Raw genomic sequence first — 16,259 nt, forward strand, 5'->3', positions numbered from 1 at the left:
TTTCTGTAACACATTACCCGTGTTATTTGTGGCACCCATTTCAAACCAGTTTTTATCAGTCTGTGACCATTTACAAGTAGGAATTTTCATGACAGAAGGAGAAAAATAATAAAAAAAGAAGTGTCACCATGGCCCATATTATTTGTATGACCTCTGCCAGGGAGTTTTCTGTCAAGGGGAGCCTGTTCTTTCTTTATGTTCCAGTCAGCATCACCTTTGCTCAGTGGCTTCCATCCACAAAGGTCAGTCTCAAAATCACACAAGGTGTAATTAGCTGTGGGAAGAGCAACAACAAGAAGAGATCAATAAGTGAACTTGATGCAACAGTTTAATGCCACAACTCTGACTGTTGTGTATTTAGATGTACTAAGAGTGTTGAAGAAGCACTGCCAGGTTATTCAGATGGATAAAATGTTCTAGAATACAGGTAACAGGTCGGGCAGGCCCTTCCTTTCTTAATCAAACTCAGAACCACGAAACAAACAACCTTTAAGAGAGCAAACTATATCAAAGAAAAGACCAATAATACTAAATTTTTTTTAAAGAAGAGTTGTACTGGTAATTTAGTCATGAATGTGTAAGAAAAATCAAATGTATTTAGAGCTTGAAATATATGGAAAGCAAAGATTAATTAAGCTTTCATTTAATTTATTTTTGAAAATGAGATTTAAATTTATGAATTATTCAGATCAGCTAGAAATTTTTATTGCAAAGTAAAAGACCATTTTCTCAGTTGGTATGGATTAGACCAATTTAAGTTATATAAAAATTTCACAGACTCTTACATTTATTGAGTACAAATAATTATTTTGATTAGAAAATTCTATACTCTGAGTTGTCTTTCCTTGTCCAGAACAGCTTCCCAAAGCACTACACTTAACTCCTGGGGTCACTTATTGGAATTGCAACCATTACTTTAGAACTGTATTTGCCACTTTCTGCTCCCACAGCACATTTATCTGATCATATCAGCCTCAGACAAAATCATACATATTACTCCAACTTTCAGATTGTACAAAACCAAAATGAAATGCATCTTTCTTTCAGCATTATTGTCGCAAAGCTAAATAGTAAGAGTTTCCCAGGAATAAAGAAGTTATTTGAGCAGCTAAATCTTAAGGTACAAAATAAACCACAAATATCAGTGTCTCTTATCTGGCTTCACTATATACATTAAAATTTGATGGTGCATGGTTTTCTGTTTAGTGCAGTATATTTAGTTAAAAATGAAACTTGGTTAACTTATTTAATTACACTGTCATGCTTTTCACAAGGTATCTTTTTAATTAGACTTCAATTGAGAGTACATTAAGGTTGAATATGCAAATTGATATCCAAGGCTAATCTGTTTTGGCAATTAATACTATGTCTAGGCATTTTGCTCTCCTTAGCTAAGCAGTCTTGAGAGAACCAATGTGACACAAAAAAGGAAAATATTCTTTGCTTAAATATCTCTTTCTCCTGGCCTCCCTAACCCCACAAAAGGTCTTCTGCATAAACAGCTGACTGCAGTGTCTGCATAGTGATATCCAAAAATACATCAATAAATGACCCCATAGGCACCAAAGAAAAAAAACCCCATAAAATAATGGTTTAAATATGAAACTAAAATCAAGATGGTACTAATAACTAATATTTTACAGCTCTAAATGTATTTGGCATGGAAACATTTTTTAAAATTATTCTTTGCTTTTAGCTAGAGGTATTTAGGACCTTAAGAAGACTTGTCATCATGATAAAAACAACAGCTTTTGTGTGACCAGACAGAGACCATCTCTGCCCTTGATGTTCAACAGGAAGAGAGATGTGGTGAAATCAGCATTTCTTACATTGGTAGCCAGTAGTAAAATTTCTTCTAACACTATAGATGTAGAAAGAAATGTATAAACATCAACTTAGAAAGAAATGAATAAACATCAGCTTTTAGGCTGAACGAATAAGCAGTTGCAGGCAAAAAAAGATATGCACATACACGATCCCAAATCAAATTGGTTTTGTCCAGTTATTTTTTCAAACTTCGAGTCTGAACACAATTATAAAGGTAGAACATTCATGGTGGTGCAGTTCAGTGTTTTGTTTGTTGTCGTTCATGCTTGGGTTTGGTTTTTTGTTGTTGATGATGGTTGGTTTGGGTTTTTTTCTCTTGCGTGGTGGGGAGCAAATAAAATATGATAATGCTGACCACCATTTAGATGCTAAACGTTTTTTCATTACACCTTTCACTTGAAATTTAAAGCTCTACACAAGCACCCAGTCATGCAGAAACACTGACCAGAGTCAATTACCAAATCCAAGAGTTTCCCCTATGTAGTATCTGGAAGGGATACTTCAATTTAAAAGTGTAAATATGTTGTAGAACAGCTGCACTCCAACTGTGAGTGAAATGCACTTGTCCAAATGAACAGTAGAACTTAAACTTTATCCCTATTTAATTCTAAAAACTTAAGGGGTACTTGTAAATGTTTAATCAAGCTTGAAAGAAAAGTTCTGTGCTTTGGCTGGAACCCAAATCCAAGTAAGACAGTTTCTCAGTGTGTTTTTTCATTCCTCAAACATTAATAAACCTTAAGAAATGTGCCTTTCCTATCAAACATTCAACATTTTAATCTGAACCTTCAAGTGATTATAGGTAATCTTTCACTATTCACTTAGTTGCAAAATAAGTGCCTGCGCAGCCTATAGTTTTTGAGTAGTCATACTACAGTTAAGTTTGACATAAAGCTCTTTTCTGATATATTATGTCCCTTCCTACTGCAATTCTCAGCACCAGAGCTTATGTTTCATATATCACTAGGAAGATTTCACTGGATTCAAAATGCAGAAATATTTTTGACATTTTGAATGGAAAATGAGTCAATTCTCTATTTTGGACCTTTATCTATTTAAAATTCAGCAAAACAGAAAGGAAAATAGAAAGGAAACCACAACTTGCTTTCATTTTAACAATAAGTCAAATTTGGTTGTTTTTTTTTTTTTTATTCATGTGGATATATCAGTGACTATATTCATGTGGCTATATCTTAACTAGTCAAGGAGCGAATTATGAAACCATTTCTACAAAACCCAATGATGCAACCAAGAAAAATTGTTCCCCAAAAACTTTTTGAGTTTCAAGAATAAGTGTAGGTTACTAAAGCCATCAAATACACTGAAGTTATTTTTTCAGTTAATACAAACCCTTTTCAACATATTAAAAAAAAAAAAAGAAACAGGAAACGAAGCACATATTTCAAGAGCACTGGGAAGTTAAATGGGAATGCTTTTTTCTTTGACTAGCTTAGTCTATTTATCCCTGCTCCTCATGATCCTCCCAGGGGAAAATAAAGCAGTTCTGTTAACTAGGCTTGGTTACCAGCCAAGTCATATTGCAGCTTTGCTAGCCTGCAACAGCATAAAGGTTTTCAATCCTAGTCTGGGAGTCCAATCAAATGAACACAAATGGGGACACTCAGATGGTCTCTCCATCAGCTTGGTGTTTCCCTGAATAACAGTATTGAATGTGGTGGGCTGGTCCCTTCATTCAGCGTGGCAGCACCTAAACTTCTTTGGAATTTGAGGTAACAGCTATCTGTATGAACAGAAACCAAAGAACCTCTTTGTCATTAATATTTTGTCATTTCTGGCTAACATTTTATGTCATTTTGTGAAAGTGAAGGGCATATACCTTCTTTCTGAGTGTCTGTGCACTTCCCCTACCAGCTTGTGATTAGTTTTATTTATCTAGAATTTGCTAAAGGATTCATACAGAACTATCACAGATGGCCATAGGCCATCCAGCCTCAACTTCCTTATGTTGTAAGTCATTAGACAGATGACTCATAACTCTCACAGGTGAGATGGCCTCGTCTCCTTCTGAAACTACTCAGCCCCTTTGCTTAGGGTTAAGAAAGCTTAAGAGAATCTCATGTCAACCCTTGGTTTGCAGAGATCATGTTTACTTTGAGCTGTTCTGGTGAAACACAAAGGCAGTGCTACACAGGACTCATCAGCAACCAAGTCGGTGAAAATAACATGGGTTCAGCTTCTTGCTCTCCACAGGCACATACCAGATCAAAGAACAGTTACTGACAACTTCAGGCAAATTCAGTGTCACAGAAAACACACAAATGTTTAGTAAAACAAGTGTTTCAGAGTAAAAAGTGCTCTTTCCACCTTAATGTCGAATGGTAATAGAAATATTTGCATCTGAGTTCATCTGCTGTGGAACATTTCAAGGATTTGCAATGGTAAATTGCTATACAGTAAATGAAATGCAGTAAAAGGTACATGGCTTTAAAATTATACAGGTTTTCTTCATTCTATGTATTCCATATTCATGAATTATACAAATCCTATGAAAAGTTGAGAATATTTAAGGTAATACTAGAGGTGTTAAATTAAAAGCAGAAGAGGTAAAGATGGGTGTTTTAATAAAGTTTCTATTTAAGCTAAATGGAAATGATCATCTTTCAGAAATACCTGTAGGATGACACCACCCTACAATAATTTTGAATTTACATGGATGCTGATGAGCAGGTAATTTCTAGAAATACTGCTACATCAATGTGTGATATTACTTGAAAATAACAAGTATTTCCTAGACTTGTTTCCAAGTTGCTAGGACTGCTAGCTACTGATTCACTTTATTTATGGGTTTATAAGTGTTGTGAAGGTTATGTATAAATAATGTAAAATAGTAATAAGTATAGTGTTTGAAATATTAGTTATTTGACACAGTATTTAGTGCAAAACTTCCTTAATATTAGGCAGTAAATAAAGAAAAGGCATCAGCATGAAAGGGATCTTTATAGTCCTTTAAATTATCTAAGTACTGCATGTCATTTTCTGTTTGAATATATTAACTAGGTTTTCATAATTTGTTGTCATTCACTGAAATAAGAAATTTAGAAGTGATCACAAGTAAGAGGTGTCAAAAAAGACATAATGAAAATGTAGAATTTAATAGTAAAATCAGTACTTTCTTAACTTGTTGCTTCATTAGATGTGTTGATTTTAACAAAACTACTCAAATAAAGATGGTTACTCATGTGCATAAGTGCTTCCTAGACAATTTCCTAATTTTGGAGACTTTTAAGTCTCATAGACTTAAATATATATTTCTATAAATGAGCAGAGATTAAACAGAAAGATTAGGAATCATTTCAAAACCTATATGTGTTTGTTCTTGTAATAAATTGTATTATTATAATACTATTCATGGCAAGTCAAAATGACCAAAGAGAAACATTATTTTAATTCCTTATTATAATGAAACAAAGAAACTCTTAGAAGAGGGGAATCCTTTACATTAAGTAACAGCTGTCTGCCTTTGTTTTCATTCAGGAGATCTGTCAGTTCTTTCAGTATCACAGAGCACTTCATCAAAGGAAACTACTGAGGATGTGTCCAAGGATAAATGCTAAAAGACCTAATAAAGGCTAAAATATGCATCACTGTAGCAGATAGGAAATTTTACTGAAAATCAATATGAATAAGTATAGTGAACTCTAAACATCATGGAGGACAATATAAAGATCTTGTGGAAAATGGATATAATGGGAATAAAAGAACAAAAATAAATGAGGATTTTTTCTTTACACCTGTTTTTCTCAAAACCGTGGAAAGTGTCTGAAAGATGAATCTTCTAAGCTGAACAAACTGCTGAGGAGTTAAATTCCATTAGGGTTCTCTTTCCTGAAAAAGGAGTGTGGGAAGTATCCAAGACAATATTATCTATTAAAATGGGCCAACTTTAACCATTGTTATTGGTATTTTAAAGATGGATTTTTTTTTCTTCTCCTTCTTCTCAGCCAGTAGTCAGAGCAATAAGCAACTACTATTGGTTATTTATACTTTAGAAAAGAACCTTTTTCCACCCTCTTTTGGGGGGATGGGTATACTTTGTGCACTGCTCCAACAAAATTATACCTCTTCAAACTGTGACTATCTCAACACATAGTTAAGCAAACAATTCCTACATCTCAGGTTCAACTGAGTGTCACAGTTTCTTTAATTTGAAGGGAGCTAGTGGAGAATCAGTGCCAGTAGAAAAACCAAAGTTAATTGCAGAAGCAGCAGCAGAGAACGGAACACCAGGCAGAGCTATTGAAGAGGGTTTTGCACTGATTGTGGCTCTCATCAGTCCTTGTCCTAGCACCTTAATTCTGGGGATTCCACAAAGGACAGTGTTGAAACCACCAGGCCATTCTGACTTTTCCTTCTTCTGCCCAATCTCCATTTTTTCTGACCCATCCACATCAGCCTTATGGAAGAAATATTCCCAAGAGTCCTACTGTGATCTTTAAAATACTGAGTAGAACTACGTAATTTGTAATCTTTTGGTTACCCAGTGTCAATGTCAATGTCTGAGACACAGGCCTGCAAGTGTTTGGAGTTATCTTTATTTTCACTTTGTGTAGTTTGGTTAGAAGCTCCCTTCAACTGTGACAATTATTTTTCTTCATCCTTTTAAACCTAAAAATTATCCTCTTTTATTTCCAGTTGTTCACCACAATTCTCTCTCATTGTTATGAAGTGGGATTTCTAAATTGCTGAGAAATAAAGTCCAGTTTTGAAAGTACAATTCACCTTCATTCCATTCCTCCCAAAGAACTTATAAGGACTCTCCACGCTTCTACCAGTGGAGGAACGACAGACACAGAGCTAGCAGCATAGGGTCAAGCCTTGTAAAAATCAAAAAAACCTCTCAGAGGGAGAGTCCCTACAGACTTTAATGTTTGCTTAGATCCTACCCAGAGACAAAACAGTTTATAACTTCCTATTTAAAATGTTATTTCATCATTTGCATATATTACTTGTTTCAGAGTTGGTTCCCAGATGGTTATTTAAGTAATTGAAAAAAATTAAAGATTCAGACTGTGAGTTAAAAAAAGGCTTACGGTCACAAACAGTTCCTAAAGTCTCATCAAGCAATTAGAAAATAAAGCATTATCAGTATTTTTCATCCTGCTACCTCGAGCAATACACGAAATTTTAATTGGTACCTCCCAGCAGCAATATATATCACCAGTATCTTAAATATGCTCACATTTGTATCTGCAACATATACTTAAGTGTTACTACCACAGGCAAACATACACACAGATGCATGCCATATAATAGTAACTGTAGAAATGATAGGTTCTCTAGAGATATTTTCACAAGGAGATCTAAAATTATTCAGATTTTTTACAGACATTTTTCAGTTATTTTATTTATTTTCTTCTTACGCTTGATTGTACAGTAGAAACTGTGGCTTCTAAACAAAGTTACCTTTAACTGCAAATATAATGAAGAAGATGTAGCTTCTGAACTGTGGCCCATTTCTGTGGTGATTTGTATCACAGTGCAAATATCATGTCACAATACATTTTCTGATGGTAATTCACAAACCATCTAAATTAGCAAACTGTTCAAACAACAAATCCCAGGACAAATTTCATTCCCTTGCAAATTAGGGAAGTAGAGGTTATAAAACTGGTATGTAAGGAGTACCTTTAAGCAAAAATACGGTAAATGTAGCATTTCAGCAGATTATTAAACAAATTACTTGTAGATATGAAAATGCTGCTAGCAAGGATTTTCTTGCTATTTTCTAAATCCGTGAGAGACTTTTCTCTCTCACAGAAGAGGTAGCAAAGTATGTAAACAACCAAGCCACCTGCAACCTTGAAAAGTCTTGTTTATGGTATAGTAGGAAAATATTTTGATAATGGATGTTTTAGGATTTTAGCCAATCACCCCAAGGGGTGGCTGATACTTTGTCCAATTAGACTATGAAGAAAAAAGTCTATAAAAGAGTTTGTAAAATAATTAAATAAATCAATCTTGCTGCACAATTGCTGCCTGCTGGATCTTCTCTCCTCCTCCTCCCTATGGCTGCAGGACATGGCGATATACCCTAGGGCTCAGGCCTGAGGTAATAATTACTAGTGGTATATAAAACACAAAGCTGAGGGCCGACAGAGAAACAGAAAGCAATGGAAAGAAGAAAATGCCATGAACATTTTCTCTAACCTGTACTTCATTAAATATTCTGGGGAAAAGAAGCCATATAAATTTAAAATACTTTTTTAGTGATTTGTTGAATGGAACCATTTAGGTTTCACAGCACTCTTCAGCACAGTCTCCCTCCAAAGCAATGGGATTCACTCACAGCAGGTGGCTGGGTCCTCATCGCTGCCATCAGAGCAATCCGGGTGAGAGGCACAGGCTGATCCAGGCACCACGGACTGCCCATCGCTGCAGGTGGGTCCTTCTGAGGAGCAGAAAGCTGGTGGCTCTGATGGTGCAGCATCCAAGAGCTGGATGCTATTCAGGCAGATGAAACCTGCCCTGCTATGGAGTGTTCCTTTAAACATAAGCTGTAAATTGTTACAGTTAAAGTATTTGCATTAACAGACAACGGAGTGAAACTGATTTTTATTTTCACAAAGCAGTTCTAGGTGTAAAAAGTGCTGCATAATTTCCATTGGAGAATCATGATAAATTTCCAGTCAGAATCTGAAATTTAGTGTGACTATCTCAGGTGGAAATTACAGAAAATTTTAAGCTGAAGTTTAATAAAAAAAAAAGGTCTATTTTAAAGAAAAACTCCTAATCTCATAAATTTTTAGCTAAAAAGTAGTAATGTTTCTGTGCTTTAGAAAGGTGTCCTGAAATGTAATATCCCAAAGACTCCATCTTCCTTTCTGAAGTGTCTGCAAAATCTCATTTTGCAGATGCTCTAGAGAAAAATTTCCAGTTACAGGTACATAAATTGGGCTGAGGACTGTCCTCAGACACCAACTGGCATAGCAGAGCTTAACAAGCGATAACTGTCTCATCATGTAAAATAAAATGGATGCACGCAGTCTCTGCAGTGGGGTTCTTCCCTACCTGCTTGTAATCCTGGAACTGTTCTGAGCACTGGATGGGATGTGGCCATTTTCTTAGGTCAAAACCTTTCTAGGAACCATGCTGATGTTTTAGTTATTTGGCCTATCACACACCAATCTTGGGCCTGTGCCCTTGCCCTGCTTATTTTACTGCTATTGACATAGACACAGAGATTCAGAGACCATTTGTCTCTCTGACGGAGTTGCCTTGCTCTGAGCAGACTTAGCACAAGCTGATTTATAGCAATGAAATTCCAGAAGAACATCTGTTGCTCCAAGGTGGAGCCCAGCTCTCCTGGCACTCAAAGCAATGAAATTACCCAATTTGTGCTCTCCAGGTTTCTTTTACCTGAGTTAAAGCAGCAAGCAGGAGGAAGAAAGCTTGGATTCATCAAAAATATTAGGATGGCAATAAAAGAGAGCACTGAGAAACAAGAGTAGAAGTTGGAGAAATAAATAAAAAATGAATTTGTGGGTTTTGACAGGCTGGGACATGACCAAAGTGTGAGTCTCAGAAAGTAGTTATGTGCAAGAGTCAGAAAGCAAGGTGTAAGACTATCTGGCAAAACAGAAGGAAACTGCAACAGATGTGATTTGGGGCGTAAGCAGAAGGGTCTAACACACTCCCCAAAGCCTGGGAATTAGGTTGGAGTGAAATCTCAAGAGGTATTTGTCTTTCTAAAAAATAAGTTATGTGTCATTATCTTCCGCTAGAGACAATTTCTTCAAAATGACAAAAGTCTTCTAATACTCTCCATTCTCGCTCTACCAGTTCAAAACGCAGAATGCTGTGCTGAAAATATGAAATAAACACAATTTTAAAGATAGTATGTTTCCTTCCCTAAGTGCAAGGGATCCTTGCAGTCTTTGTACAAGAATACCTCGTTTTGCCTTCCTACTTATATACATATAAACTGAGCAGGCTTTTGTTTGTTTATTTTTAGATACTATAGTAGCTTAATTACACATCTGCTTGTTTATTCAAAATTATCCTTGTGGGAAAAGGAGAGACAGGCAATAACATACACTTAGAACCTACTGGCTTGCTGAAATGCATTCATTCTATACATGTCAAAACATCAATTTCTGGAGTGGGCTTAGTTTTTGTCCTTTCATAGAGATTATATATTCAGCTGATTGCTGAAACAGTAAAATATGATGGTTATTTACAGAACTACAAAAAAAAAAGTGTACAGGAAAAATTATTTAAAATGGAAATTGTAAATTCATATAAGAATTAAGAAGTTGCAATTTAGCATTTACCTCTATGCCCGAAATTTCAAGGAGAAGGTATCTTCTCAATTAGTGGTTTACATCATTTCACTGAAGTTCCACAAAGATCACTGACAGCATCTCACTTAATAGTATATATACATTTAAATGAGTTGGCAATACCTGAGTTGGACTCAGATGACTACTTAAAATCAGATGAGATTTGTATTCATTTTCTTGCATGTTAATTAAGCCCAGCAGCTTCTGCACGTCATGTTTGTGTAGATGTTTTGTTGAGGTAACACCAGAGATTTACTCATATTGAAGCAATGAAAAAAAAGCAAGACATTCAAGATACACACAATTTTAACAAATTTTTAGGCTTCCTAGAAGATTTATAAACAACAAAGTAAAGCATCTTCAAAAATTGAGGACATGCCTTTTTCATTCATACCTTTATATTTTCTAGCCCTGTTGGTAGCTGTATATTCACTTTGACCCATTCCCTCTTAGTCATGCTGTTGGTTTCCCACAAGACCTGCTCCTCCTGTAAAATGTAGAAAACAATGTTATAAAGATAATTTTTGTTCCTCCAGAAGTTGTCAAGGCCATTTTTTGTCCTCCATCTTTTCATCTCCCAGCCGAACAACCGCTATACACAAAGTTGCTCCATGTGAAAAAATAGAGTTTCTCATATTCATTTGCAATCTTTTCACTGAGGTCTGTTGGAGAGAGGAGAAACAACATATGTGTATTCTGGCTAAACAGACTAATAATTATCAGGAGTAGACTTGGTATAGTTAAAGTTAATTAACATGTAAATTAAGCCATGTTATTGCTGAATTTAACAATATGTTTCCATGGTGTTCTCTACATAAGTTTCCTTTTCATAAATAACTGCTTATATTTTGTCACGTAATTAATTAGATTTAGTTCTCTTAGAGCTGAATTTTGGGTCTGCCAGAATTGCCCAATCAATTGTGCTAAAAACATTTTTTTTTAAGATCTGTAAAGCAAGCACACAGAGTAAAACCTAACAACTTTTAGTCATGCTCTGAGTTACCTTAATCCTCCCATTTTCATTCCATCTCCTAAGGATAACAGCAGGAGTGCTAATTATGGTGATGTTCCCTTTATAGAAGCACTCCAAGCCCTTTTGATTCAATAATCTGGCAAAAGTAGCTCCCACTCATTCTGCTTCTGGTCATGATCCTGCTTGGAACATACTGAGGCATAAAGGAAAGAAGGCAGAAATTTGAACTTTATATATCTTTAGAAAATCTTTTCAAGAAGCAGTTGCAAAATAGAGCAAAAAGAGAAAGATAGAAAAAGCCTGCAGGAAAAGTTAATATAGGCTATACATACACACAGACTTACTATTAAAAATATCAATATTGAGACTATTTTTAGGAAAGTGCAAAGTATTGGTCATACCTTTTCCACAAAGGATACTACAGAATTAGTGGCAGTTCAGAAAAAGATGCAAAGCAGGATAAGAGGAATGAAGAGTCTCTTGTATGAAGAGAAATTGAAAGTATAAAACCAATTTATCTTACAGGAGATTAATAAAATGGGTTATGATAGGTATGTGAAATGTTATCAATACTATAGACAAAGACAGTTATTTTTTTCCTGTTTTGTAATATAAGAAAGGAGAAATGTGCTGTCTACTGCTTGATAGGCTGTGAGATCTGAGCCAGCAGAACAACACTGATATGATTTGTGATGGGCAGCCAATTAGTGCTCTTTTCCTACTAAGGCCATTCTGATATATTAGCAAAGCTGGAAGCTTACATCCCTATTGAACATATGTTGAAAGACCAGTTTTGGAAAACTGCAAGACAGGGCCAAGGCAATACTGTAATTACAGACACTCAGTAACAGAAGAGATCAAATTGGATAAAGCACGACATACTTCAGAAATAAAAGTCAGCCGTGAGTTTCCACATCACTATAAGATGTATTTGTCCACTTGTTTATGCAACATATTCAGCAAAAGTCTTTTGGTTGAGGAGACTTTATTCTGTGTAAAACTTGCTTCACTTTACTGAACAATTCATCTTCCAAAGGAAATCTAGTAGCCTACATCAGGCACATATAAGACCCAGAAAAGGATGATGTACTAGGAGCCATACTGCATGGCAGGTTAAAACCATAGCCTGTGGTTAAATGTCTGCTTTTTGTTAACATATTCCCCCTATATACCTGCATAAAAACCCCTTCAAACACATCTGTATGTCTTTGGGGAACACTCTGTATTTGCTGTGTATTTGACAGGATGCACCTCACGTTCACATAACAGCTTAGAAACCCAGCCCCATGACCATTTTTCTCACAGATTCATTTTAATAAAAATGGCTTGTAGCAGAAAACCTGAGTTTTCTGTACAGTATCCAGACCTTCTAGGACTTTTATTTACACTGAAAGCTGTAAGACACCTCAGGTGAACCAATATTTTAAGCAGATTTTACCCCCTGATTTTATACAGCTCTAATAAGCCAATAATATTATTTCTCTTCCTCACAATACTTGTAGTATTCACTCTGCTTGCCATATTCTTCCACCTCTTTGCTACAAATGGGTTAATCCCAGTAGCACATTCCTTGTGTCACTAGCCTTCTTTTAAAATATGGAAGGTGTTGCTTTTCCAGTACTTTCCTTCAAGATTTATTTTGTTGATGCAGGGGAGCAGTTTCTCAAGATACTTTTACTCTATTCCCCTTACTGTGATATATTACTATCAATAAACAACTTTCGTAAAGCTAAAATGTTCCTTTTCCTCACAATGTTTTTTTCTGAGATAATGCTACTCAGATTTGAAGGATGGAAGAGAAATCATGACTTTTTATAAAATTCTCCATTTATAAAATACTTTTTATCTTTTTTTTTTTAATATATTTCTCTATAGATACGTGCACTGCTGTGCAACTGCACCCATTATTTTGTTCCTACTTCTCTTTTCAGAGAGTAATTTGGAACAAAGGCTTATTTGTTCCCTCACAATGATTAATAGATCAACTTTACCTTCTGCAGAGAAGTGTACTCACACAACTTTTGCAAGTGTTGTTGAACACGCAGAAAAATTTTAGTGCATTAGGATACAAATATTCTTGCACGTATAAGCATTCATTTAAATTACCTTTTATTGCTTAATTTCCATATTTTTTTAAAGCCATACAAGATGTAAAGATTAAGACAATAAAAGGAAGAAGAATAAGTCCATTACCCAAGGAGAGTAACAAAAAAGTAATGAACAGGAAAAGATAGACTCAACATTATCTTGGTTTTAGATTTTACAGAAAATGTCAAAATTTATCTGTCAGTTAAGAGATGGTTAATTTTGTACAAACTGAGGACTGAGAGGCTGGAGAGCAGCCCTGTGGAAAGGGACCTGGGGGTCCTGGTTAATGGCAGGTTGAACATGAGCCAGCAGTGCCCTGGCAGCCAGGAGGGTCAAGCGTGTCCTGGGGGGCATCAGGCACAGCATCACCAGCCGGGCAAGGGAGGGGATTGTCCTGCTCTGCTTTGCACTGGGGTGGCCTCACCTCGAGTGCTGGGGGCAATTCTGGGTGCCAGAATATAGAAAAGATATTAAACTATTGGAGAGTGTCCAAAGGAGGGCCACAGGGATGGTGAAGGGTCTGAGGGGAAGTCATAAGAGGAGCAGCTGAGGTCACTTGTTCTGTTCAGCCTGGAGAAGAGGAGACTGAGGGGAGACCTCATGGCAATCTATAACTTCCTCATGAGAGGAAGAGGAGGGGCAAACGCTGATCTCTTCTCTGTGGTGACCAATGACAGGACCTGAGAGAATGGCCTGAGGTTGTGCCAGGAGAGGTTTAGGTTGGATATTAAGAAAAGGTTCTTCACCCAGACAGTGGCTGGGGACTGGAACAGCTCCCCAGGGAAGTGGTCACAGCACCAAGCCTGACAGAGCTCAAGAAGCATTTGGACAATGCTGTCAGGCACATGGTGTGACTCTCGGGCTGACCTGTGCAGGGCCAGGAGTTGGACTTCAATGATCCTAGTGTGTACCTTCCAACTCAGGACAGTCTATGATTCTGTGAATATTTTATGTTAGTTGAGCAGTTAATATTGCCAAATGGGAACAGAAACATGGACCGGAATAGAAGAATAATGTTACAAACACATATAAGCCAGAATTACTAAAACTGGAATGGAATTAGGAAGTTTTAAGTAAAGGTTACATACTGGATGGTATATCTTACTATCAACAGCAAGCTCTGAGAACCTGAGGAGAATGTGCAGGAAATTAGACAACTGGGAGAACAAAGGACATCTATTACAGTTAAGAGAAAAATATAGACTATGCAATTATAGCCAAGATGCTGAACAATTCTTAAGACACTGGAACAAATTGCTAACAACCTTGTAAGCAGCTAGAGTATTAGAAAGTTAGAAACCTGCATTAGCTGCTTCTGATGAGGAGCAAGTTGTGTTTAGCAGTGTAATATTTTTTTTTCATCATAAACAGACTTGAAAAATCAGTCACTTCATTTTGTTAAGGTTTTTTTAACAATCTCATATAAGACATGCTTTAAAAAATTTGTGGTGATTTGGTGTTGATAAAATTACTGTAAAATGTGTGTGCAAATAGAAGTGTGATCTTATTTCAAAGAGGAGATGTCAATAGTTTTCCATTAAACTAAAAAAAAAAATATAATAGAGTTCTGCATAGGTCTGTTCCAGAGCCTCATATAATTATAGTGCTAACGAACTGTCTGGAGAATGTGGAGAGTGGGATGAAAAATAAATTTTAAAATAATGTGGATAATACTATATTGGGAGGAATTACAAGCACTCTGAAGGACATCATTAGAATTTAAAATCAGCTCAGTGTACAGACACCAGTTCCAAACCAATGAGACAAAGTTCAAAGATATATGAGTCACAATTAAAAAATTAAGAAAAATCAAATGGTCAAATGCAGTAGTGTTTAATGAAGAGTAGTTTGGCAAACCAGCAATAAAAGAGGAAAAGCTGCAGATTATCATGGACTGCAAGTTAAGTGTAAGTAAACAACAGGTTACTGTTGACAAAAGGAGTCCATTTTCCCTATCCTTCTTCATACCCAAGAGCAATTTAAATTCCCTTTCTTCTGATTGATACCATAATGTCTATATTACAAAATATGTTCATTCATCTTTGCCCTTGCTGCTGAAAGGGTGAGGAAAGCCAGGGATAAATTTTCAACATCTGTGGCACCTGCCCTCTAACAGTACCAAAACTGTACATTTAGTGTAATCCAGTCCATGTGTGTTAGGCCTGTCAGTGCTGGGATTTAGCAAGAGTTATCCAAAGACAAGAGGTTTTGATCAGTAAATATAGTGATAGGATGTGCAAGAAAACCGCAAGGTACACACAAGTGAAATGTTATTTTGAAATGACAGCTTCCATGACAGCAGCTCTGTTGTCTTCCAGGGTCAGAAAAAGCACTTGACCCTCACTTCTGTTTCTTAGTATTGGCTAGTTTTGAAAATTCATTTGTTTTTCATAAACAACCTAATGATTCAGTAGCAAAATGTGTAAAAGCCAACTCTTCCTTCATTTCAGTTTAAGAAGTCCTAAATATGAGTCTGTAGCGGGGGGGTTTTGAAGCTACCAGCAGAAGCTTATGTTTTGGAAGGTTTTTTTCCTGGCAAATTTCACAGTATGAGTAACTCACATCAGCTTTAAATAAGTCTATGTGCAATAAACACACTTCTGATTGAAGGAGAAATACAATACCTAAACCACAAAAGGGCTAAGAGAACCTGTGGAAACAGAGTGGACGGATGTAATAAATGCCAGAAAATGTTCTTCTAATGGGCATGTAAGAACCAGTTTATCAATTAATTCAATCTAGCTCCCAGTTCTATGGGAACTTAGATGTCAGTTTTCTTATGGTTTTCACTTACATAATTTGCTCTGCTTTCAGGGAAAGAAAACTCTTAAATTGGGTCCATTGATGCTGCTACTTAGGTGAACCCCTGAAATCAATATTCCTATTCTGTCTCAAGATTGCAGCAAGTGTCATGCCTGAGAATTTATTGGCAAGTACTATGGCACAAAACTCAGTGTATTCTGACCAGAGCACTGGTTATGTTACAATTCCCTGACACAGTAATGGGTCATAGAAAAATACCACTATGCACTTCTATAAATGAAACATGAGCAAAAGCCTGGAGTTGTTTT

At 36.1% G+C, this 16,259-nt stretch overlaps 1 protein-coding gene across 1 annotated transcript in view; it reads right to left on the bottom strand.

Annotated features, from left to right (window-relative positions):
* Nucleotides 1–16,259, bottom strand: part of MALRD1 (MAM and LDL receptor class A domain containing 1) — a 239,387-nt gene that overhangs the window by 201,418 nt on the left and 21,710 nt on the right. Inside the window, exons 8-10 of the mRNA XM_039549861.1 lie at nt 10,522–10,614; nt 8,135–8,342; nt 128–274 (exon numbers count right to left, since the gene is read on the bottom strand). Coding sequence (XP_039405795.1) covers nt 128–274; nt 8,135–8,342; nt 10,522–10,614 — 448 coding nt within the window. The remainder of the gene's footprint in view (nt 1–127; nt 275–8,134; nt 8,343–10,521; nt 10,615–16,259) is intronic.

Source organism: Corvus cornix, chromosome 2, assembly GCF_000738735.6.
Source record: "Corvus cornix cornix isolate S_Up_H32 chromosome 2, ASM73873v5, whole genome shotgun sequence".
Taxonomy (NCBI): Eukaryota; Metazoa; Chordata; class Aves; order Passeriformes; family Corvidae; genus Corvus; species Corvus cornix.